Genomic DNA, 24358 nt, shown 5'->3' with positions numbered 1-24358 from the left:
TGTCATCTTCTACCTCGACACGTCCTGTGATGTATTTAAATCTCTCAGTCATGTCGCCCCTCTCCCTGCGTTCCTCTAGAGTGTAGAGCCGCAATCTGTTCAGTCTCTCTTCGTACGAGAGACCCTTGAGCCCCGAGATCATCCTAGTGGCCATCCGCTGAACTGACTCGACTCTAAGCACGTCTTTACGGTAATGTGGCCTCCAAAATTGCACACAGTACTCCAGATGAGGTCTCACCATGGTCCTGTACAGTGGCATTATGACTTCTGGTTTCCGGCTGACGAAACTTCTATTGATACATCCCATCATTTGTCTTGCCTTGGATGAGGCCTTTTCTACTTGTTTGGCCGCCTTCATGTCTGCACTGATGATTACTCCCAAATCTCGTTCTGCTGAGGTCTTAGCCAATGTTTCTCCATTTAAGGTATAAGTTCTGCATGGATTTCCGCTACCGAGGTGCATGACCTTACATTTCTTAGCATTGAATCCCAGCTGCCATGTTGAGGACCAGTTTTCCAACGCAAGAAGGTCCTGTGTCATAATATCCTGCAAACAGCCTTCACTTACTATGTTGCATAGTTTGGCGTCATCGGCAAATAATGTTACCTTACCCTGCAGCCCTTGTGTTAAGTCCCTTATGAATATGTTAAAAAGGAGTGGACCCAAGACTGAGCCCTGCGGCACTCCGCTGGTCACTTTCGATGTTTCAGAGAGGGTGCCGTTGACCACCACCCTCTGATGTCTATCATTAAGCCAATCATTGACCCATGCAGTTATTGTTTCGCCCAACCCCATCGATTTCATTTTGTTTAGAAGCCTGCGGTATGGGACGCTGTCAAAAGCCTTGCTGAAATCCAAGTACACTATGTCCAGAGACTCTCCCGAGTCTAGCTTTCCTGTTACCCAATCAAAGAAGCTGATGAGATTGGATTGGCATGACCCACCCTCAGTGAATCCATGCTGATTAGGATCCCTTAGATTCCCTTCATCCAAGATCGTGTCTAATTTACGTTTAATTAGTGTTTCCATGATTTTACACACTATCGATGTGAGACTCACTGGTCTGTAGTTCGCAGCCTCTGCTCTGCAACCCTTTATCCCAGGACAAGCAGGCATGATATTCTCACATGTGGGTGACGTCATCTACGGAGCCCCGATGCGGAAGCATTTTCAAGCAAACTTGATTGAAGATTTAAGTTTGCTCTGCTGCTCCACGCATGCGTGCCTTCCTGCTCCACTAGGGGGTGCATCCCCTCGTGGTCTCCAGTTCAAAATTTTCCGCGAGCCTAGAAGCCGTGTTTTTCAGGCTCTGCCCCAACTGCCTTCTAGCACTGCGATTTTTTCTTGTTTTTTCACGATTAAGTCGCTGTGCGCGAATTCCTTACCTTTTTACTTGATTCCTGCTTCGTTTTCAACGACCCGGAGGCTTCCGGGTCCCCGTGGCCGCGTGGCTAATCGAGCCGCGGCTACTTTCGATTTAATGTCCCGGCCTTTGACCGGCTTTAAAAAGTGCACCCGGTGCGAGCGGCTTCTTTCTCTCACAGATCCGCATCGCCGGTGCATCCTCTGTCTGGGGGCGGCTCATCCAACCGACTCCTGCCCCCAGTGCGCTATTTTCCAAAACCGGGCCCTCCGCCGAAGAAAAGCCCGCATGGCGGATCTCTTCACCCCGGACCAACCCTCCACCTCGGCCTCGAGGTCGGCCTCGGCCCCGGATACCTCGGCATCACCTCGAGACTCGACCCCGAAGTCCTCGGGACAACAGAAAGCCTCGGCTCCGGGTAAGTCCCCTCTTCCCTCTTCAGGTCCTGTAACAGCGAAGAAGCCAGCCTCAGGGACAACGGCGACGCAGGGCGGAAGCCCCATGCTTACAGCCCCGTCTAAGCCCTCCAAGCCTTCGGGCCGTGCCTCCACCACACGGGAATACTCTGATACGAGGTCGCCCCCGGTGGAGCGCACCGAGGCAGTGGACATGCCTTCGATGCTGTCCGTGCCCGTCTTCCAGGACCTACTCCGAGCGATGATCACGTCGGAGCTGTCCACTGCAATGGCCCAGTTTCAATCGGCCTCGACCTCGAATGTGCCAGACCAGCCTGAGCCTCATACCGAACAACCTCGAGGAAAGGTGCGCAATCCTCGCCGCATCCCATCCTCCTCGCCGAGACGCCCGAGATGTTCCCCCTCCGCGGACCGCCGAGGGGCAAAACGTCGGGCTAGAACGACAGAAACCTCGAACCGTCGTACCTCCAAGAAGGCCCGAGGTTCACCAACTCTACGAGGCCGTTCCCCCACACCTCGTACGGGACCACTAAGGGTGGCTGAGTTATCACTCTCCAACCCGCGCATCCTCCGAACTCCCCCTCGGACGTATTCTCCGAGGGAGTCCGGATCGAGGTCACCAATCCGACATCGATCGGTACCCCTAACCCCGGCATCGTCTCCGAGGGGCTCCTCGAGACGCCGAAGATCGACAACCCCGGAACACTCTCACAGTGCTTCCCCAGCCTCGGAACATGGATCAGAGCATGAACCTCGATACTCGAGGGAAGCCTCCTTATCCTTCTCCACCCGACGAAGGTCTCGTTCCCCGACCCCGCACGGGGCCCCGGGGACATCTCGCCCATCCTTCACTCGCTTTGTCCAAGACATGGGCCACGCATTGGACTTGGACCTCCAGTCCGACTCCAGATACTCTAAGGAGTACCTGGCGGAGCTGGACATGCCATCACTGCCCAGAGAGTCCCTTCGCTTACCACCTAACCCGGTACTCCAACAGGCCTTCTTCAGGAACCTGGAGACCCCCTACATGGTCACGGCCGTACCCTCCAAAATGGAGGCCAAGTACCGCACAGTACCTTACCCAGGATTCGAGCAACCACAGCTCTCCCACCAATCGCTGCTAGTGGAATCCTCCTTAAAAAAGGCTCACCCGTCCCGGGTCTCAGCAGCGGTCCCCCCAGGCCGAGAAGGCCGAACCCTGGACAAGTTCGGCAGGAGACTATACCAAAACGCAATGATGGCCTCTAGGGTGCAAAGCTACACTTTCACCTTCACATCATACCTCAAACACCTCATTGGACTATTGAGTGCCTTTGAGACTGACCTACCGGCCTCCCGGCAAGGAACGTTCGGCCTGCTTTTAGAGTCCCTCTCCAACCTGCGCCTTCATCTATTCCACGCGGCCTACGATGGCTTCGAACTCTCCTCCAGAGAAGCAGCCTTCGCTATCGCTATGCGCCGACTAGCTTGGCTGCGCCTGGTCGACATGGACCCCAACTTACAGGACCGGTTGGCTAACCTCCCCTGCGTGGGAAAGGAATTGTTCGATGACACTATCGAGGCGGCGACAAAACGCCTCTCCGAACATGAACGCTCGTTTGCCTCCCTTGTCCGGCAAAAGCCCAAACCGCCAGCGTCCAGGCCATACAGGGCCCCTCCGCGCCGCTACCCACAAAAGTCCACCCCTGCTTTCTCATGGCCCCCACCCAGACATCCGCAAGCCCACCACAGGGCCATGCCCAAGTCTCAACCGCCCGCGACCACCAAACCATCCCCGTCCTTTTGACGGGACACGCGGAAGGGGCGGGCCCCCTCCGCCATAGTCCCAGGCCGCCTTCCCATCGGAGGTCGACTCAAAGCCTTTTACCCTCGCTGGGAACAACTCACGTCGGACGCATGGGTCCTTGGCGTGATCTCATCAGGGTACTCTCTCAACTTTCGGGCCATCCCCCCGGACAATCCCCCAAGGAATTGCCCTCCCAACCGGACTCAACTACCTCTACTCCTCTCCGAAGCTCGAGACCTGCTTCGCCTGAGAGCAGTGGAGAAAGTCCCCCCCGACCAACGGGGGAAGGGCTTCTACTCCCGTTACTTCCTGGTACCGAAAAAAACGGGAGACCTACGCCCAATACTAGACTTGAGACGCCTCAACAAATTCCTGGTACGGGAAAAGTTTCGGATGCTCTCACTACCAACACTCTACCCCCTGATCGACGAGGGCGACTGGCTCTGCTCCCTCGATCTCAAGGAGGCGTACACACATGTCCCAGTGCACCCCACTCACCGCAAGTTTTTGCATTTCCAAGTAGGGGACTGGCACCTACAATACCGAGTCCTCCCCTTCGGACTAGCATCATCACCTCGGGTCTTCACCAAGTGCCTCGTGGTAGTAGCAGCAACCTTACGTTCCCAGGGCCTCCAGGTATTCCCCTACCTGGACGACTGGCTAATCAAAGCCCCGTCCAAAGAAGGGGTTATCTCAGCGACCCAACAGACTATTACCTACCTACAAAGTCTGGGGTTCGAAATAAACTTCCCAAAATCTCAACTACGCCCCTCGCAGTCCCTACAGTTCATCGGGGCCACGCTGGACACGGTTCGCCTCCGTTCCTTCCTCCCCCCTCCGCGCCTGGAGGCGTTAGTAAAGTCTGAGCCGAGGGATCTCTCGGCTGACCTCAGTATCAGCTCGACAGATGATGACCCTCCTGGGCCACATGGCCTCCACCGTCCATGTCACACCCTTCGCCCGCCTCCATCTGAGAATCCCTCAATGGACCCTGGCGTCTCAATGGAGTCAAGACCGGGACCCGATCGACCACCCCGTGACAGTGACTCCTTCATTGCAACGATCGCTCCGCTGGTGGGCCGACTCTTCAAATCTTTCCAAAGGTTTGCTCTTCCTCACCCCACCCCACAGCAAGGTACTCACCACGGACTCGTCGGAGTACGCTTGGGGAGCCCATCTGGACGGCCTACGCACCCAAGGAATTTGGTCAGCACAAGACCGTCGCTGCCACATCAACGTGCTAGAACTTCGGGCCATCTACCTCGCAGCTGTAACCTTCCAACATCTGCTCCGCGACCGAGTGGTTCTCATCCGAACCGACAACCAGGTAGCGATGTACTACGTAAACAAACAAGGGGGCACAGGGTCTTGGCCCCTTTGTCGGGAAGCCCTGCGCCTCTGGAAATGGGCAATCTCCAACAACACCTTCCTTCGGGCGGTGTACATACAAGGAGAACAAAACTGCCTGGCAGACAGACTCAGCCGCCTCCTCCAGCCACACGAGTGGTCACTACACTCCCAGACCCTACGAGGAGTGTTCGAACGGTGCGGGACGCCTCAAATAGACCTGTTCGCGTCCCCGCACAATCACAAGCTGCCTCTCTTCTGCTCCCGGATATACTCCCCGGACCGGCTCGAGGCCGACGCCTTCCTCCTCAACTGGGAGGGAAGATTCTTGTACGCGTTCCCGCCGTTTCCTCTGATACTGCGGACGCTTGTCCACCTGAAAACAGTACAAGCCACCCTGATCCTGATTGCCCCTCGCTGGCCACGCCAGCCGTGGTTTTCCCTGCTACTTCAACTCAGTGTCAGAGATCCACTGCCTCTGCCTCTGTTTCCCTCTCTACTGTCACAGGGTCAGGGTTCACTGTTACATCCCAATCTTCAGTCTCTTCATCTGAATGCTTGGTTTCTCTCCCCCTGACTGCTATCCCCGTGTCTCAATCAGTCAAGGAGATATTGGAGGCCTCCAGAAAAACCTAGACGAGAACCTGCTACTCACAAAAGTGGACCAGATTCTCAACCTGGTGCTCCTCCCACAGCCAGGACCCGGTGTCGGTCCCCGTCCCCCTGGTCCTTGACTATCTACTTCAATTATCTCACTCCGGCCTAAAGACCAACTCCATTCGAATACACCTCAGTGCAATTGCGGCCTTCCATCAGCCCCTGGAAGGGAAAGCCCTCTCGCTCCATCCCTTAGTCACTCGCTTCATGAAGGGTCTGCTAAACGTCCACCCCCCTCTCAAACCTCCCCCGGTGGTTTGGGACCTTAACGTGGTTCTGGCTCAATTAATGAAACCTCCATTTGAGCCACTAGACAAATGCCATCCAAAATTCCTCACTTGGAAGGTACTTTTCTTACTCGCGCTCACGTCCGCACGGTGGGTTAGCGAGCTACAAGCGCTGGTAGCGGACCCACCCTTCACGGTATTCCATCACGACAAGGTGGTACTCCGCACCCATCCAAAGTTCCTACCTAAAGTAGTGTCTGATTTCCATCTAAATCAGTCCATCGTCTTACCCGTGTTCTTTCCCAAGCCCCACTCTCACCCCGGAGAAGTGGCGCTCCACACTCTTGACTGCAAAAGAGCGTTGGCCTTTTACCTCCAACGCACTCAGCCACACCAGAAAGTCCCACAACTGTTTCTGTCCTTCGACCCAAACCGGTTAGGCCACCCAGTTTCCAAACGCACCTTGTCCAACTGGTTGGCCGACTGCATCTCCTTTTGCTACGCTCAGACGGGTCTCGCGCTGCATGGTCGAGTAACGGGACACAAAGTCCGAGCGATGGCAGCTTCCGTAGCCTTCCTCAGGTCCACACCTATTGAGGAAATCTGCAAGGCTGCCACGTGGTCTTCGGTTCATACCTTCACCTCCCACTACTGTCTGGACTCCCTGTCCAGAAGCGATGGCCGGTTCGGCCAATCGGTGTTGCGAAATCTATTTGCTTAATTGCCAACTTCCCTCCATCCCTCTTCAGTAAGCTTGGAGGTCACCCACATGTGAGAATATCATGCCTGCTTGTCCTGGGATAAAGCACAGTTACTTACCGTAACAGGTGTTATCCAGGGACAGCAGGCATATATTCTCACAACCCACCCACCTCCCCGAGGTTGGCTTCTTGGCTAGTTAAGTGAACTGGAGACCACGAGGGGATGCACCCCCTAGTGGAGCAGGAAGGCACGCATGCGTGGAGCAGCAGAGCAAACTTAAATCTTCAATCAAGTTTGCTTGAAAATGCTTCCGCATCGGGGCTCCGTAGATGACGTCACCCACATGTGAGAATATATGCCTGCTGTCCCTGGATAACACCTGTTACGGTAAGTAACTGTGCTTTTTGTGCAGAGAAACGACGTTAGCTTTTTTCCAGTCCAGGGGGACTCTCCCCGTATTTAGGGAAAGATTGAAGAGCATGGCTAATGGTTCCGCCAGGACATTGCGCAGCTCTCTGAGCACTCTCGGGTGCAATTCGTCTGGACCCATGGCTTTGCACACCTTGAGCCTTGACAGTTCGCTGTAGACGTCAGCTGATGTGAACTCAGAATTCTGAAATGGGTCTTCCGTGCTTGACATTGCTTCCAGATGTGGTCCGTGCCCTGGTGCCTCGTAGGTAAAGACCGAGCAGAAGTATTCGTTCATTAGTTTGGCTTTATCGGAATCAGTTTCCACGTAGTTCCCGTCCGGTGTTCTAAGGCGTACTATCACGTTTGTGTTTTTTTTCCTGTCACTAATATACCTGAAGAAGGATTTGTCCCCTTTCTTAATGTTCTTTGCTAGAGTTTCTTCCACTGCAAGTTTGGCCTCTCTGACTGCTGTTTTGACTACTGCAGACCTAGTCCTGTATTCAATGTTAGCTTCTCCTTTCCCCGTACGTTTGTATGAAAGAAATGCTCTTTTTTTTTCCTTGACGAGGTGCGAAACCTCATCAGTGAACCATTGGGGTTTTTTGTTCCTTTGTTGTTTATTTACCGATTTTATGTAGCGGTTAGTTGCCTCGTGTAGGGTCAATTTCATGGTTGACCACATTGCTTCCACATTATCAGTTGCTTCTTGATCCTGCAGCGTCTGATGGACGAAATCTCCCATGCGTGCAAAGTCAGTGCCCCGGAAATTGAGTACCCTCGTTTTTGTTTGTGATTTAGGGAAGCCTTTCCTAAGGTTGAACCATACCATGTTATGGTCACTTGTGGCTAGCGTTTCTCCCACCGAGACCTCCGAGACGCTCTCCCCGTTTGTAAGTACGAGGTCTAGGATGGCCTTGGCCCTAGTGGGCTCTAGTACCATTTGTTTGAGCCGTACTCCCTTCATGGCCGTTAATATCCTCCCGCTACCACAAGATGTCGCTGAGAGTGTGTTCCAGTCAACATCAGGCATGTTGAAGTCCCCTAGCAGAACAGCGTCCCCCCGTAGAGTGATATTCTCAATGTCTTCAATTAATTCTGTGTCCTTGTCCTCCATTTGTCTTGGAGGTCTGTATACCACACCAAGGTACAGACATTTTTCTCCGCCTCTGGCCAGGTTTACCCAGATGGATTCCCCGGTGTACTTGACATCTGTGATCCTGGCTGTTTTGATGTTCTCTTTGATGTAAAGTGCTACAACAATGAAGCCAGCGGCACAATGTGCAGCAGCCTCAAAGAAAGCGAATAGAATGTTGGGCGTTATTAAGAAGGGTATTACAACCAGGACGAAGGAAGTGATCATGCCATTGTATCGTGCAATGGTGCGCCCGCACTTGGAGTACTGTGTCCAATACTGATCGCCATACCTCAAGAAGGACATGGCGATATTTGAGAGGGTTCAGAAAAGAGCAACGAAATTGATAAAAGGTATGGAAAACCTTTCATTTGCTGACAGGTTAGAAAGGCTGGGGTTCTTCTCCCTGGAAAAGCGGAGACTCAGAGGAGACATGATAGAGACTTTCAAGATCATGAAGGGCATAGAGAAGGTAGAAAGGGACAGATTCTTCAGCCTATTGGGAACCACAAGAACAAGGGGGCACTCGGAGAAATTGAAAGGGAACAGGTTTAGAACAAATGCTAGGAAATTCTTTTTCACTCAGAGGGTGGTGGACACCTGGAATGCGCTTCCGGAGGTTGTGATAGGACAGAGTACACTAAGGAGGTTCAAAGAAAGATTGGATAAGTTCCTGAAGGATAAGGGGCTTGAGGGATACAGATAGAGATAGGGATAGGTTATGAAAGGGTATAGATAAAGGATTAAGGGGACTAAAGGGTTTAGATAAGGATCACCTTACAGGTCATGGACCTGATGGGCCGCTGTGGGTGCGGACTGTGGCGCGCGATGGACCTTCTGGTCTGACCCAGCGGAGGCAACTTCTTATGTTCTTATGAAATTTACAAGGCAGCCACTTGGTCCTCAATTCATACTTTCACATCTCACTATGTTTATTTAAAATCTTTATATACCATCTATGTAGCCAAAAAGGATCAAAGCGGTTTACATCACAACTCAGTCAAATTTGTGAAAAGAACTCCATTAAAAATAGGAAAAAAAGGAAGAAAGTTAACATTTCTAATACATATCATCATTACAACTAAAATTAATATTAAAATATATAAATATAAATTAATTTCCAATCCCTCCTACCTCCCCTAGTTGGCTTCTTAGCTTGTTTATGGAACTGAGGTACTGTAAACCCTCATCGGGAAGGCACAGGCACAGTAGCGGGCAGTCTTTAACCTTTGAATTCTTAACGTGCCTGTACGCTTTTCACTGTCCATACTAGTGCTGCCCGATTCAGGAAAAATAATTTTGATTAGATTCAGCCTACTGGATCGATTTTTCGATTCGATTTTCCTGCCCAATTGGGTGTTTTTTTTCAAACATCCTGGTGGGTTTATTTTATAGCCTCTTCACCCCCTTTGCCTTCTCTTAACCACACTGGTGCTGTGGTGTAAACAAAATAAACAAACAAAAAAGACTTTTCCTCTCTCTGTTAAATCCTAGCTCACGTTTGTGGTCTAACAAAAGCTCTGGCAGGATACACATTTCAAATCTGACATATTGTAATCACAAAACAGAAAATAAAATTATTTTTTCTACCTTTTGTTGTCTGGTCATTGTTCAAATCTTGTTGGTCCTGGGCTCTGGTTGTCTTCTGATAGCTTGCTTGCCAGGGTCTCCTTCTTTCTTCTTTCTCCATGATAACCATCCATCTGCCATCTCTGTTCTCACCTTCCATTTCCCTTCCCTCCCCTGGAGGTCTGGCATCTTTCCTTTTTTTCATCTCCATCTACAGATCCACCTTTTCTCAACTACCCTTTCATCCAGCATCTCTCCCTTTCTGTAACTTTCATCCCTAAATCCCATTGTCCACCATCTCTCTCCCTCTCCTCTGTTTTTAGCAGGGCTGTGGAGTCGAAGTCGGAGGAAATTTCGGGTACTTGGAGTTTGAGTCGGAGTCAGAAGTACAAAAAACTGAGGAGTCGGAACATTTATCTACCGACTCCATTTTTGAACTTGGCATACCAATCACGAGCGATTCTTACAGCTATAGCACCCACTATATACACAGCACAAATGTTGCGAGCAGCTTCTGCGGCCTTAGAACCTTGATTAAAAGCAAAAAGAAGGTGGTGTCGAAAATGCTCATTTCTCTCAACTTGACATTCCATTTTAACGATCTGAAAATTAACCAGTGCTGTGGAGTCTGAGTTGGAGGAAATTTCGGGTACCTGGAGTCGGAGTCAGAGTCAGAAGTACAAAAAACTGAGGAGTCGGAGTCGGAACATTTATCTACCGACTCCACAGCCCTGGTTTTTAGATCCCTTATTTCTTCCCCCCCAAAGTCCGGCAAATGCACATCTCTTTGAACCCCCCCTTCCCTCCCTCCCTCCCTCTGTGTACTTCTACACCAGGGTCCCCTCCCCTGAACGTCTTCACCCCCCTGAAGGCCTGCGTATTCAATTTACCTAATTTCAGCAGCCTGCCCTGCAGAAGATTGCTAGAGCCAGCGATCTTCTGCAGGGCAAGCTTCTGAAATTAGGTAAATTGATGCGGGGAAGCCGGACACCAGTGGGGAAGCCACTTCCCGACTGACCCTCCCCACTTGCCCTCTAAAGCCGCTCCTGTTTTAGGGGGGAGGGTCAGTCAACGAATCGGGAGGCCGATATATTTTTTTTTTTTTTGTCCTGGTAAATAGATTTGAATCGTGAATCAGGCAGCCTGATTCTCAGCTTCCCTAGCCTGATTCTAATTTTCCCCAGCCCCCCTGCCCGATTCTCAGCTTCCATCCCCAGCCCCCAAGACTCACCAGCCCTCCTACCGATTCCCAGCTTCCACCCCCAGCCCCCAAGACTCACCAGTAGAGAGCTGCAAGGGAATGGGACGACGGGAATCCCACGGGACCTGCGGGGATCCCGCGGGTTCCCCCTTCGGGTCACGGGGATCCCGTGGGGACGCCCCCCTAGGGTTGCGGGGATCCTGTGAGGACGCCTCCGAGGGATGTGGGGATCCTGCGGGGCTGGATGTATTCAGCCGCGAGGCTCGTCTCCCTACCTGCCCTGCCGCACACAGCATAATGGAAGTCTTCCTGATGTCAGCGCTGACGTCGGAGGGAGGGCTTAAGCAAAGCCCTCCCTCCGATGTCAGCGCTGACATCATGAAGACTTCCGTTTGGCTGTGTGCTGCGGCAGGGCAGGCGGGGAAAAGGCAGTGGTACAAGGCGGGGGCGGACAGCCCCGGGTGTAGCACAGCCAGCCAGGTCCCCCGACCGACCGACAACAGGCCCGGTCCGTCAAACCTCCCTGCCCTGTAGCCGCGAATCTAAATTACTTTCTTACAGCAGCTTCAATACTCCAGCTGCTGTAAGAAGGTAATTTAGATTTGCGGCTACAGGGCAGGGAGGTTTGTTAGACCGGGCCTATTCTGTTGTCAGTCGGGCAGGTAAGCGCCACAAAGGTAAGGGGCAGGGAGGGAGAAAGGGAGGAAAGGTGGAGTGGAGAGGAAAAGGCGCTTAAGGTAAAATTGAGGGGAGAGAAGGACGCTGAAAGCATTGGTGAAGACAAAAGGGTGGAGAAGAACGCTGAAAGCACATGGGGAAGACAAAGGGGTGGAGAAGGACGCTGAAAGGACATGGGGAAGACGGGGGAAGAAGGACGCTGAAAGGACATGGGGAAGATGGGGGGAAGAAGGATGCTGAAAGGACATGGGGAAGACAGAGGGGGGAGAAGGACACTGAAAGCACATGGGGAAGACAGAGGGGGGAGAAGGACGCTGAAAGGACATGGGGAAGAGAGAGTGGGGAGAAGACGCTGGCAGGAAAGAAGACAGAGATGCCAGACTATGGGGGGAGCGGAGGGAAGAAGATGGGTGCCAGACCAATTTGGAAAGGGGGAGAAAGGGAGGCACAGTAACAGAGCAAATGGAAGACGCAGAGAGAAGAGAGACAGTGGATGGAAGGAATTGAATGAGAAAATGAGGAAAGCAGAAACCAGGCAACAAAGGTAGGAAAAAAAATCTATTAATTTTTTTTTTTTGCTTTAGGATAAAGTAGTATATTAGTTGTGTTGATAAAAAATTTATAAACATTAGAGGCTCTGGTAGAAACCCATTTACAAAGTATGTATTCTTCCCAATTAATATTTCCAAATTAATAAAGTCTTTTTGCTTATTTGTAAATGGGTTTCTACCAGAGCCTTTAATTCAGTAGCATAATTAAATGAAATAACTATTTCTGTAGTTTATAGGGACGGGTGGGGACGGAGGGGATTCCTTGCGGGGACGGGGGTTTCCTCACGGGGATGGGTGGGGATGGAGGGATTCCTTGCGGGGACGGGTGGGATTCCTCACGGGGACAGGTGGGACTTTGGCGGGGACGGGTGGGATTTCTGTCCCCGCGCAACTCTACTCATCAGCCCCCCCTGCCGATTCCCAGCTTCCATCCCCAGCCTCCCTGCCGATTCCCAGCTTCCATCCCCAGCCCCCAAGACTCACCAGCCCCCCTGCCGATTCCCAGCTTCCAGCCCCCAAGACTCACCAGCCCCTCTGCCGATTCACAGCCCTCAATCCCCCTTGCCGATTCTCAGCCCTCCTGCCGATTCTCAGCCCCCCGCCGCTGATTCTCAGCCCTCCCCCCCCCCCCCCCGCCGCCACCGATTCTCAGCCCTCCTGCCAGTTACCCTTTGCATCCGAGGTCTGCTCGCTCTCCCCTTGACGCTCCCACATCCTTTCGTTTCTTCTGATGTAACTTCTGGTTTCGCAAAACCGGAAGTTACATTAGATGGGAACGAGTCCAGTAGCCGGTGGTGAAAAAAATTAACTTGAATCGGGGCTGAATCGGTGAGTCTGGTTTTTTTACCAAAACAAACCGATTCAAATCGTGAATTGGGCAGCACTAGTCTGTACCAGGCTCTGTTGATGATGTCACTCACATATGAGAATACCTGCCTGCTGTCTCCAGAAAACAGTTGTTAAGGTAAGTAACTGTACTTTTATTTGACTTATTACTCTACTTCTAAAACTAAATCAGCCTATAGTGCAATACGGTTTGCGAGTAACCCGATTTGCGAGTGTTTTGCAAGACGAGCAAAACACTTAGCAAACTTTTGTCTCCCAAACCGAGCATGTTCCGCTACACGAGCACCTCCCCCCGCTCTAACCAGCATCGCAACCCCCCGACCCCCCCGCAAACGCCCCCCCAGGAGAACCGCATTGCACCCCCGTGCTGAAAGTGGCATCCGCCCGCCCGCCCTTCCTCCCAAACATGCTCCTTACCCCATCTGCCGGTTGTGCGACTGAAAGAAATCTCCCACCTCTTGCCTGGGCTGGGCCTTGAGCATCTGCGCATGCTCAAGGCCTTCTGGCTCTCGTTATCTCTGAGATCTCGGAGAGAACGAGATCTCGGAGAGAACGAGAGGCAGAAGGCCTTGAGCATGCGCAGATGCTCAAGGCCCAGCCCAGGCAAGAGGTGGGAGATTTCTTCAGTCGCACAACCGGCAGATGGGGTAAGGAGCATGTTTGGGAGGTAGGGCGGGCGGATGCCGCTTTCAGCATGGGGGTGCGATGCGGTTCCCCCCCCCGGTGGAGGGGGCGTTCATGGTGGGGGCTGCGCGATGCTGGTTACAGCGGGGGGAGGGGGTGATGGAGCAGCGCCGGTAGACTCAGAGGGGGGAGGAGGTAGAACGAATCAAAGCGAGTTTCCATTCATTCTTATGGGGAAACTCGCTTTGATATACGAGTAACTTGATTTACGAGCATGCTTCTGGAATAAATTATGCTCGTAAACCAAGGTTCCACTGTACTGTAATTTAAATTGCCATGAACTTTTGCTGCTTTGTAATATTTGTGCAGGCAGTAATTGTTTATCTTTGTGTGCTTTGGATTTCAGGAATTAAAGTTTTCCTAGGTCAGGAGACATCTACAACTACTAGAAAAAATAACAGATTACCAGAAGACAGGACTATTCCAGTATTACCAAGTAAAAGTGATGAGGATTTAATTATAAAAAGTTATTTGTATGAAAGTTGTAAAGATAAACCAAAAGGAGAACAGGAGTATAGTAACCTGAGGCCTGACAACACCTACTCTGGTTCATCAGGAAAGCAGAAAGTCTGTACTGACCGCAGACTGAATTCATACAGTCATCTGGACTGGGAGAAAGATTTTAAGGAGCCTGCGATATGCAGCAGTACAAATTTAATGCTTCAAAATGATGCAGTTAAAATATCAGAAAGCTCCGATGATGAGTTTGACATTTTAATGGAAAAAGTGAAGAATAGAACAAAGCCTCAGACACCAAGATCTACAGCAAAGAAGGTTCTTCAACCTAGGCTAACTAGCAAAGGTAAGAAGAATCATTTCTATTCCAAATATTTTTTTAGGTTTTTTAATAGCAATCATGAGTGAACAATAACCCAATAGTACAATAATGAAATTGAGCTAACAATCTAAGTTCAAACCAACTTAGAAATGATTAAAAGGCAAAAGTTTTCTGTGTATTTTAAATAGTGTATTTAGTGAACTAAAAATGGTTTTCATATTTTATAAAATAAATCCAATTTTACCACATATACGATGGAAATATGTGTATTGTCTTATCAATGGGTAACGATCAATTTCAAAGATATAGTAATTAAAAAGTCAAAGATATATCCTCATCAGAAATGGAGAAAGACTGAGATTTCCATATGATCTTTATATTCTGAAGTTTGTTTCAGATGTCCATCCAAAAGACTTGTACATTATTAGATACTAAAGCGCCAGTTTGACTTCAGCAGGCCCACCATAAATTGGACGGAGAGGAGCCAGCTAGTTTGGATTTCCTGGGAGTCCAGAGGGCTTTGATTAATATCAAAAGTAAATTGATTGAGTGATAGTTGAAGACAGTGAGGCCCTTGGTGCAAAGGGAATAATAGCAAGAAGAGGCAATGGAGACAACACAACCAGCGAGGGAATCCAAGCCTTTTATTGGAAAAGAGTCATTAAAAATATAAAAAACTTAACAAAATCCCAACTAGACCCAGTTTCGACAACAGCAGCGCCTTCTCCAGGGGACAATATTTATCTAAAAGAATACATAACCAAATATACATATGAAACATGGTGGAATGAGGAAAATGAATGGGACACAGTACTGCAGGGATACAAACTATACAGAAAGGATAGAATAGGGCAAAAAGGGGGATGTATTTCCAAGAAGGAGTAGAATCTATCAGTGAAGGGAGGATGGAAGGAAAAGAAAAACTGGAGTCCCTATGGATAAAGATTCCTAGATAGAACAAAGCAGACACTAAAATTGGCCTCTATTATCGACCCCCCAGCACAGACGGAAGAAGCAGACACAGAAATCTATAAAAACACGACGACACTCTATTTTCTCTGTCACAGCCCCCCAAATGTGGAATTTACTCCCAATTTATATACGAGAAGAATTAAGTTTGGATAGATTTAAGAGCAAGCTAAAATGCTTTCTTTTTAAAGATGCATTTGACAGCTAATAAAACTAGACTGTTGGATTAGTTTAGGGCTCTCTACTGAGCCCTGTGTTTAAATTCTCTGTTACTTATTATTTTTCCCCCTCCCTATTGTTGTTCTTCCCTTGTATGTTTCCTTTACTATCTTTTAAACTTGTATTTCTTTCCCCATTCCCTTCCTCTTGAGTCATGTTTTGTCTTGTGAGTTATATTCATATTGTCTGTTTCCCTTGAACTACTGTAATTTAATACTTTAATATTTTAATATGTTGTACATCGCTTAGAATGTGGAATAAGCGATTAATCAAATACTTAATAAATTTGGAAACTTGGAAATGATAGAGGGAATAAACCATGAATGTAGAACAGGTAACGTAATGATCATGGGAGACTTCAACTTTCCGGGGATAAACTGGAACCTGGGAACCTCAAACTGCGGCAGGGAAACAAAGTTCCTGGAATTAATAGGGGACTGCTTTCTAGAACAAATGGTGGGAGAACCGACAAGAGGAACCGCAACCTTGGACTTAGTCCTAAATGGCATAACTGGAAGGACAACAGATGTGGAAGTCACGGTTCCACTGGGGACAAGCGATCACAACATGATCAATTTTAAAATTGGCATCGGGAAGGGGAAACGAACCAGGACCCACACCACAACCTTTAACTTCAGAAAAGGGAATTATGACAGCATGAGAACCATAGTTAAAAAACGGCTCAAGAAAAGGACATCCGAAATCAAAACGGTCGATCAAGCATGGTTCCTACTAAAAAATACCATCACCGAAGCGCAGAATCTCTACATTCTGCAGATAACCAAAGGAAGGAATAATAAGAACAAAGGAGAACCAGCTTGGCTAACTAAAGGGGTGAAAGATGCAGTAAGGGAAAAGAGGAACTCTTTTAAAAAATGGAAACGCGAACGAACAACGGAGGCCTGGAACAGTCACAAGGTCGACCAGAAGAAGTGTCACAAGGCGGTAAGAGAAGCCAAAAAGGTCTATGAGGAAAAGATAGTGCAAGAAGCCAAAAACTTCAAGCCCTTTTTTAGATACATAAAAGGGAAAAAACCAGCAAAAAAGGCAGTGGGCCCTCTCGACGACCAAGGAAAAAAAGGGTGCATTAAGGAAGACAAACAGATTGCAGATAGGCTAAAATCATTCTTTGCATCTGTCTTTACCAAGGAGGACACTGCATCAATGCCCGAAACAGAGAAAGTATTCAAGGGAGGAATTGAGGAAAGCCTCACCACAGTGAATGTGGACTTGGACATGATATACTATCAGATCGACAAACTAAGAAGTGACAAATCCCCTGGACCAGATGAAATTCACCCAAGAGTGCTAAAGGAACTTAAGGTAGAAATCGGAGAGCTGTTACAATCCCTAGCTAATTTGTCAATTAGAACCGGGCAAATACCAGATGACTGGAAAATAGCAAATGTAATCCCAATCTTCATAAAAGGATCAAGAAGAGAACCAGGCAACTATAGACCTGTGAGTCTTACGTCGGTGCCTGGGAAGATGGTTGAAGCACTAATCAAGGATAGCAAAGTGCAACACCTGGAAAATCACGACCTGATGAGAGCCAGTCAACACGGCTTCAGGAAGGGGAAGTCATGTTTGACAAATTTACTTCAATAATTTGAGAAGGTGAACAAACAAATCGATAATGGAGACCCAGTGGATATAATATACTTGGACTTCCAGAAAGCGTTCGACAAGGTTCCATACACTAGGCTTCTGAGGAAACTACAAAGCCACGGAATAGAAGGGGATATACTAAAAGGGATAGGTAAATGGCTGGAGAACAGATTGCAGAGGGTAAGCATAAATGGGAAGTTCTCGGACTGGGAAAAGGTGACAAGCGGTGTGCCCCAGGGCTCAGTTCTTGGGCCCATCTTATTCAATATCTTCATAAATGACCTGGAAGAGGAAACAACAAGTAATGTAATCAAGTTTGCAGATGACACTAAACTATGTCGGACAGTTGGGTCACACATGGACAGCGAAGAACTCCAGAGAGATTTAAACCAGCTAGAGAAGTGGGTGGAAAAGTGGCAGATGAAGTTTAATATAGAAAAATGCAAAGTGATGCACCTGGGCAGGAAAAATAAGGAACATAAATATAAAATGTTAGGTGTGACATTGGGCAAGAGCGAACAAGAAAGGGACCTGGGAGTACTGATAGACAGGACCCTGAAGCCGTCGGCTCAATGCGCAGCGGCGGCAAAGAAAGCAAACAGGATGTTGGGCATGATAAAGAAGGGAATCGCAAGTAGATCGGCGGACGTCATAATGCCGTTTTACAGAGCAACGGTCAGACCACACTTGGAGTACTGTATCCAACATTGGCCTCCCTACTTAAAGAAGGATATAACCCTGCTGGAGAGGGTGCAGAGGCGAGCCACGAAGCTAGTAAAGAGTATGAAGAATTTGAGCTACAAAGAACGCCTCGGAAAACTGGGCTTGTTCACCTGGGGAAGAGAAGACTGCGAGGGGATATGATAGACTTTTAAAATAATAAAAGGATTCGACAAAATAGAGCAAGAAACACCGTTATTCACGTTGTCAAAAGTGACTCGGACAAGAGGTCATGGACTGAAATTGAGGGGCAACAGGCCCAGGACAAATGTCAGGAAGTTCTGTTTCACACAACGAGTGGTGGACGCTTGGAATGCTCTCCAGGAGGAGGTTGTGACGGAGACCACCATTCTGGGATTCAAGGGTAAGTTGGATGCACACCTTCTTGCAAATCACATTGAGGGATACGGGAAACAGGGTCTTCATCAGGGAACACCTAGCTTAGCCTCCACGTGTGCGGGTCGCCAGACTAAATGGACCTAAGGTCTGATTCAGTGAAGGCACTTATGTTCTTATGTAATCAAGCAGTTAAATGCATATAAAATGCTATGTAATAAAATTAGATAACAATAACAGTAAAAATAAACAAATGAAATGGTGCATTAAAATGCGTCTTGATCATCATAGACTAATCATTCTAAATTAAACAAAACTTTTATTTAAACAACCTAAATGTAAAAAGCTAAAATAAATATTGCATATTAAAAATGTAATACACATACTAAAACTAAGATTGAATTAAAAAGTTTACATTTCTAATCAAGACATTTAAAACAAATAACATTGTATAAAAATGTTTCTTATAAAAATCTATATAGACCCAAACGATGTACATAAAAATGAATATAAAACTATATAAATGCATAATAAAATTATGAAATAATTGATAATCTAAACTTTTAAAAGATATGCAACAAAGTGTTTGTGAAAATAAAAATGCAAACTAATAGCAGACCCAAAATAATTCATATGAAGAGTTAATTGTAAAGTTTTACATAAATCATTACAAAATCATGTTTTAATTAAACTTTTTAACATGTAATAGTTAGATAATAGAATTAAGGCCATACTGGAATAAATTAATTGTCACTAAAGAGCCTGAAATGTAATAATATAAATAGCATTTCTTTAATTATCATTTTATCCACTGATCAGGGATACAAATTTATAAATGAATTAACATAGTAATGAATTAATTAGACACAAAACCAAACATATATCATTTCATTAATGATGACTAAATTCCTAACAGGCTAAATGAAATTGTGATCAATAAATAGTGGTCAATGAAAATTGATTCTCAGCTTTAAACAATCAATGGGTCATAAAACCATTCAAAAGGCTATATTAAAATCATAATAAACTTATAAAAGAATTGATTTACTCAATATCCCAAAATTAATTGGGTGAGTGAACTGAAAATAAATTAATAATGTGACCACTTTATTTTTGAAACTTTAAACAGTGCTACTAAGAGAGAAGAAAAGCTGTTTGAAATCAGTGGACTACCAAACAGTTTATATTGATCATAAAAGCGTTGTGAGCACAGAAACAAATCAATTATCCCAAGACAAGCAGGCAGCATATTCTCTATATGTGGGTGACGTCACCGACTGAAGCCCCCTAGCGGATGTTTTCGCAAGCAGACATGCTAGAAGACCTTCAGGCTTGCGATTGGCCCGCGCATGCGTGCGTGCCCCTCCGCCCTGCCTAGGGCATGTGTCTCCTAAGGTGTCCTCAGTTCACTGTTTTGCTGCGGAGCCAGAAGCACTGCTTCCTTACTTCGCGCGTTCTCTTTGTCCCTCTTGCACCACGGCTTATTTGGTTTGTTTCTTTTGAGTCACTGTGCTCTCTTTTTTCTTATGTCCCGGCCTCGTTCCGGTTTTAAAAACTGCACTAAGTGCAACCGGGTTATCTCCATCAATCAATCCTCATTGTTGGTGTGTGGAATGCCTGGGTGCGGAGTTGTGTCCCTGTTGTGCGACTTTGCAACCGCAGGCTCTTCGTCAGAGGGTGGCCAAGATTCTCCAACTCTTTGGCCCCATGGATCCTGCGGGACAGGCTTCGAGCTCGGCCTCGAAGTCCCTGTCGGCCTCAAAGGCTCCGGCCTCGGTCCCTCCTGCTATTCCGGCCTCGGGTAAGTCTCCACTTTCCTCCTCAGGTGTGCCGGCAAAGAAGCCTTCCTCTGAGTCTTATGTCGGCTCCGCCTCGTCGGCCTCTTAGAGACATCACTCTAAGCGTGCCTCCTCACGTAGGAAATACTCTTCTTTGAGGTCACCCCCGAAGGAGCACTGCTGCATCTCCAACCACCTACCTTTGGTCTCGGTGCCTATGTTCGAGGACACCACACAGTTTTCCTCGGTGGTAAGCCAACTAGTCCCGACCTTGACGCCTTTAACCTCGGTCTCGACCCAGTCGAGTCTGGCCAGCCTGAGCGTCCTCTCGTCTCTCGAGGCCTTACTCGTAAGACTTGTTGGGTTCCCTCAAGCGAGTCTTCCTCCCCTGAGTCACCAGTGACTTTTCAGGGGTCCAGGCCAGGGGCCAAATTTTCTCCTTCTACTGCAGCAAGGCTCGCCTCTTCTAAAAAGCCCCTGTCTTCTCCGCCCTGTCAGGGCAGGTCTCCGACCTCAAGACCCTCTAAACACACACTTGTCCTCGAATTGGACTCTAGTGTCTGTTCCCCTTTGAGGCACTTACCGGCTTCTCAAGGACCTCCTTCGAAGCCAGTTGGGGAATTTTCCTATACCCCGTCTTCTCCGAGGCTTCCCCAGTGGTTTCCTCGGTCTCCGGGGTCTTCCCCGGTCCATCTGGCATGGGGCCGTTCCTCGACGCCCCCTACATGCCTTAGTTGAACCTCTTTGGTCTCCTGTTCACGGAACTCTGAGGCCCTGGCTTACTATTCCAGGTTTCTCCCTCTTTCTCGGCTGCACCCCAATCTCGGTCGGAGTCTCCCCCAGATGATGAGTCTTCTTCTTGGACCTCCTCCTTTTCTTGTTTCATCTCTGACATGGGCAGAACTCTGAACTTAGATCTTCAGTCCGACTCCCAGGAATACCTGGCGGAATTATGAGTTAACAACACGCCTCGTTAGGTGCTTCACCTCCCGTTGCATCAGGTTCTCCGGCAGACGTTTCTCCAGAACCTGGACACACCGTATGCTGTTACGGCTATTCCCTCCAAGTTGGAGTCCCATTACCGGACTGTCCCGGTTAAAGGGTTTGAAAGTGCTCAGCTTTTCCACCAGTCCTTGGTGGTTGAGGGCACGCACAATGGACAAATTTGGTCGCCCGCCCTTTATCAGAATTCGATGATGGTGAACCGTTGTCCTTAATTACAACTTCTTCACTTCCTACCTCCGGTTCTGTGTTAGATTGTCCTCCGCTCGTTCCGGGAGGTCGTTCCAGAGCCTCGGGCGTTGGGAGTTTCGTCTCCTCGAGGAGACCCTCTCTTAAACCCCGCCTGTACATGTTTCAGGTCTCTTACGACGCCTTTGAATTGTCCTTGAGAGTTACAGCTTTGCCATCGCATGCGTCGCCTCGCTTGGCTCCGGATTGTGGACATGGATCCGAATCTGCAGGATCGCCTTGTCAATCTCCCATGTGTGGGTCATGAGCTCTTCGATGATTCCATCAAAGCTGCCATGCAGTACCCTCTCGGACACGAGCGGTCTTTCGCGTCTCTGGTGAAACTTAACCGAAGGCGCCTCCTGTTCACCAAATAAAATTCCTCTCTGGAGGTACCCACAAAAATCCACTCCTGCTTTCTCAAGGCCTCCTTCAAAACGGCCCCTGCAGCAGCAGCCACATCAACCTAAGACTCAGCCATCGGCCTCGGCGAAGACCGGCCCGTCCTTTTGACAATTCCAGTCCGAGCCTTCGGGCTCCCTTCCTGTAGTCTTCCCCCTTCCCCACTGGGGGTCGTCTCCATCATTTCTATACCCAGTGGAGAGTCTTACCACCAACAGTTTAGTGCTGTCTCAGGGAGAGGGACTCCCTCCATTTCAGTCGCGTACCCCCGGACATGCCTCCAAGAGAGTTTCCTTCTACTCAGTCTCAGCTTCCTCTCCTTCTGCAGGAAATTCGGACCTTTCTTCGGGCGGTCGAGGAGATTCCCCCAGAACAGTGGAACTCCGGATTTTATTCACGGTAATAAGAACATAAGAATTGCCACTGCTGAGTCAGACCAGTGGTCCATCATGCCCAGCAGTCTGCTCATGTGGCGGCCCTCTGGTCTAAGACCAGCACCCTAACTGAGACTAGCCCTACCAGGGCATGTTCTTGTTCAGCAGAAACTTGTCTAACTTTGTCTTGAATCCTTGGATGGTGTTTTCCCCTATAACAGCCTCTGGAAGAGCGTTCCAGCTTTCTACCATTCTGGGTGAAGAAGAACTTCCTTACGTTTGTACGGAATCTATCCCCTTTCAACTTTAGAGAATGCCCTCTCGTTCTCCCTATCTTGGAAAGGGTGAACAATCGGTCCTTATCTATCCCCTTCAGTACCTTGAATGTTTCGATCATGTCCCCTCTCAATCTTCTCTGTTCGAGGGAGAAGAGGCCCAATTTCTCTAATCTATTGCTGTACGGCAGCTCCTCCAGCCCCTTAACCATCTTAGTCGCTCTTCTCTGGACCCTTTCGAGTAGTACCGTGTCCTTCTTCATGTATGGCGACCAGTGCGGACGCAGTACTCCAGGTGAGGGCGTACCATGGCCCGGTACAGCGGCATGATAACCTTCTCTGATCTGTTAGGGATCCCCTTCTTTATCATTCCTAGCATTCTGTTTGCCCTTTTTTGCTGCCACCGACACATATGTGTGGACGGCTTCATCGATCCAAAAAGACGGGGGATTCTACGTCCGATCCTGGACCTCCGTGCTCTGGAATAAGTTTCTGGTCCTGGGAACGATTCAGAATGCTCACCCTTCCCATGTTGTATCCCCTCTTGGACGAGGGGGACTGGCTGTGCTCACTGGACCTCAAGGAGGCGTACATGCAACATTCCGATACACCCGGCCTCTCGCCGGTATTTGAGATTCCGGGTGGGGGGATCTCCATCTCCAGTAATCGTGTTCAATTTCACTTACTTTCTATTTTTTCTTGTCTTCATATATTCAACTATTTTTTATCCCATCCTTTTTGTGTTTTCCTTAATTGGTTCCCCACCTTGCTTAATTACATTGTAACTTCTTTCCCTTCCTTCCTTTTTGTCCCAGTTCGTACAGTTATTGTCTTGTCTTGTCCAGTTTTTAAACTATTTTATTGTGTAACTTTATTAATATGTAAATCGCCTTGAATATTGAAAAGGCGATTAAACAAACAAATATTAAACTTGAAACTTGAAACTTGAAACTTCTTCCCTTCGGCCTGGCGGCCTTTCCGAGGGTTTTCACGAAATGTCTGGTGGTGGTAGTTTCGGCCCTGCGTCTCCGCGGCCTGCAGGTGTTTCCCTACCTTGACGACTGGTTAATTAAAGCGTCCTCTCGCGACGAAGTCCTGCGAGTGACAAATCAAACCATCGTGCTCCTCCAGAGTCTCAGCTTCAAGGTGAACTTTCCCAAGTCTCACCTCTGCCCATCCCAATCTCTCGAGTTCATCGGAGCGGTCCTGGACACGGTTCGTCTCCGTTGCTTCTTGCCTTGTCTGGAGGCCCTTATCCGTTTGTCGAATGGTGACCTATCTGCCCTCGGCGTCAGTTCGACTCATGATGGTCCTCCTAGGTCACATGGCCTCCACGGTTCACGTGACTCCTTTTGCCAGACTTCACCTACGTATTCCTCAATGGACTCTGGCATCCCAATGGAACCAGGATTGAGATCCTCTCTCTCAACGCATTGTCGTGACTCCTTTGTTGAAGAGGTCTCTCCGTTGGTGGATGCTCTCTTCCAATATTTCCAGAGGTTTTCTGTTTCATGCTCCTCCTCCGCAAAAGGTCCTCACAACGGACTCGTCAACCTATGCTTGGGGGGGGGCTCATCTGGACGGTCTGCGCACCCAGGGTCTTTGGTTCCGTGCTGACCGCCTTTGTCACATCAATATTCTGGAGCTTCGAGCGATTTTCCTCACTCTGAAGGCCTTTTGTCACCTGCTTCGCGATCGAGTGGTGCTGGTTCGCACGGACAACCAGGTCACCATGTATTATATCAACAAACAGGGGGGCACGGGGTCCAGGTCCCTGTGCCTGGAGGCGGTGCGGCTCTGGGATTGGGCCATCCGCCGCAACATATTCATTCGAGCTGTCTACATTCAGGGCCAGCGGAACTGTCTGGCAGACAGGTTGAGTCGTCTTCTGCAGCCTCACAAGTGGTCGCTCCACTCCGGGATCCTGCATCAGGTGTTTGCTCGTTGGGTCGATCTGTTCGCGTCCCCCCCTCAATCACAAGTTACCCCTCTTCTGCTCCAGGGTTTACACCCCTCTCAGGATCGAGGCGGATGCCTTCCTTCTGGATTGGACGAACGAGTTCCTGTATGCGTTCCCTCCATTCTCTCTGATTCTGAA

The 24358-nt window shown here is 48.8% G+C and overlaps 1 protein-coding gene across 1 annotated transcript in view; it reads left to right on the top strand.

The window, feature by feature from the left end:
• GCNA (germ cell nuclear acidic peptidase) overlaps positions 1-24358 on the top strand; it is a 137363-nt gene that overhangs the window by 55504 nt on the left and 57501 nt on the right. Inside the window, exon 3 of the mRNA XM_033944459.1 lies at positions 13918-14373. Within this exon, the coding sequence (XP_033800350.1) occupies positions 13918-14373 (456 nt within the window). The remainder of the gene's footprint in view (positions 1-13917; positions 14374-24358) is intronic.

The sequence above is a fragment of the Geotrypetes seraphini genome, chromosome 5, assembly GCF_902459505.1.
Source record: "Geotrypetes seraphini chromosome 5, aGeoSer1.1, whole genome shotgun sequence".
Classification (NCBI taxonomy): domain Eukaryota; kingdom Metazoa; phylum Chordata; class Amphibia; order Gymnophiona; family Dermophiidae; genus Geotrypetes; species Geotrypetes seraphini.
Note: the sequence above shows the minus strand (reverse complement) of the source record. Positions and strands in the feature narration are given on the sequence as shown.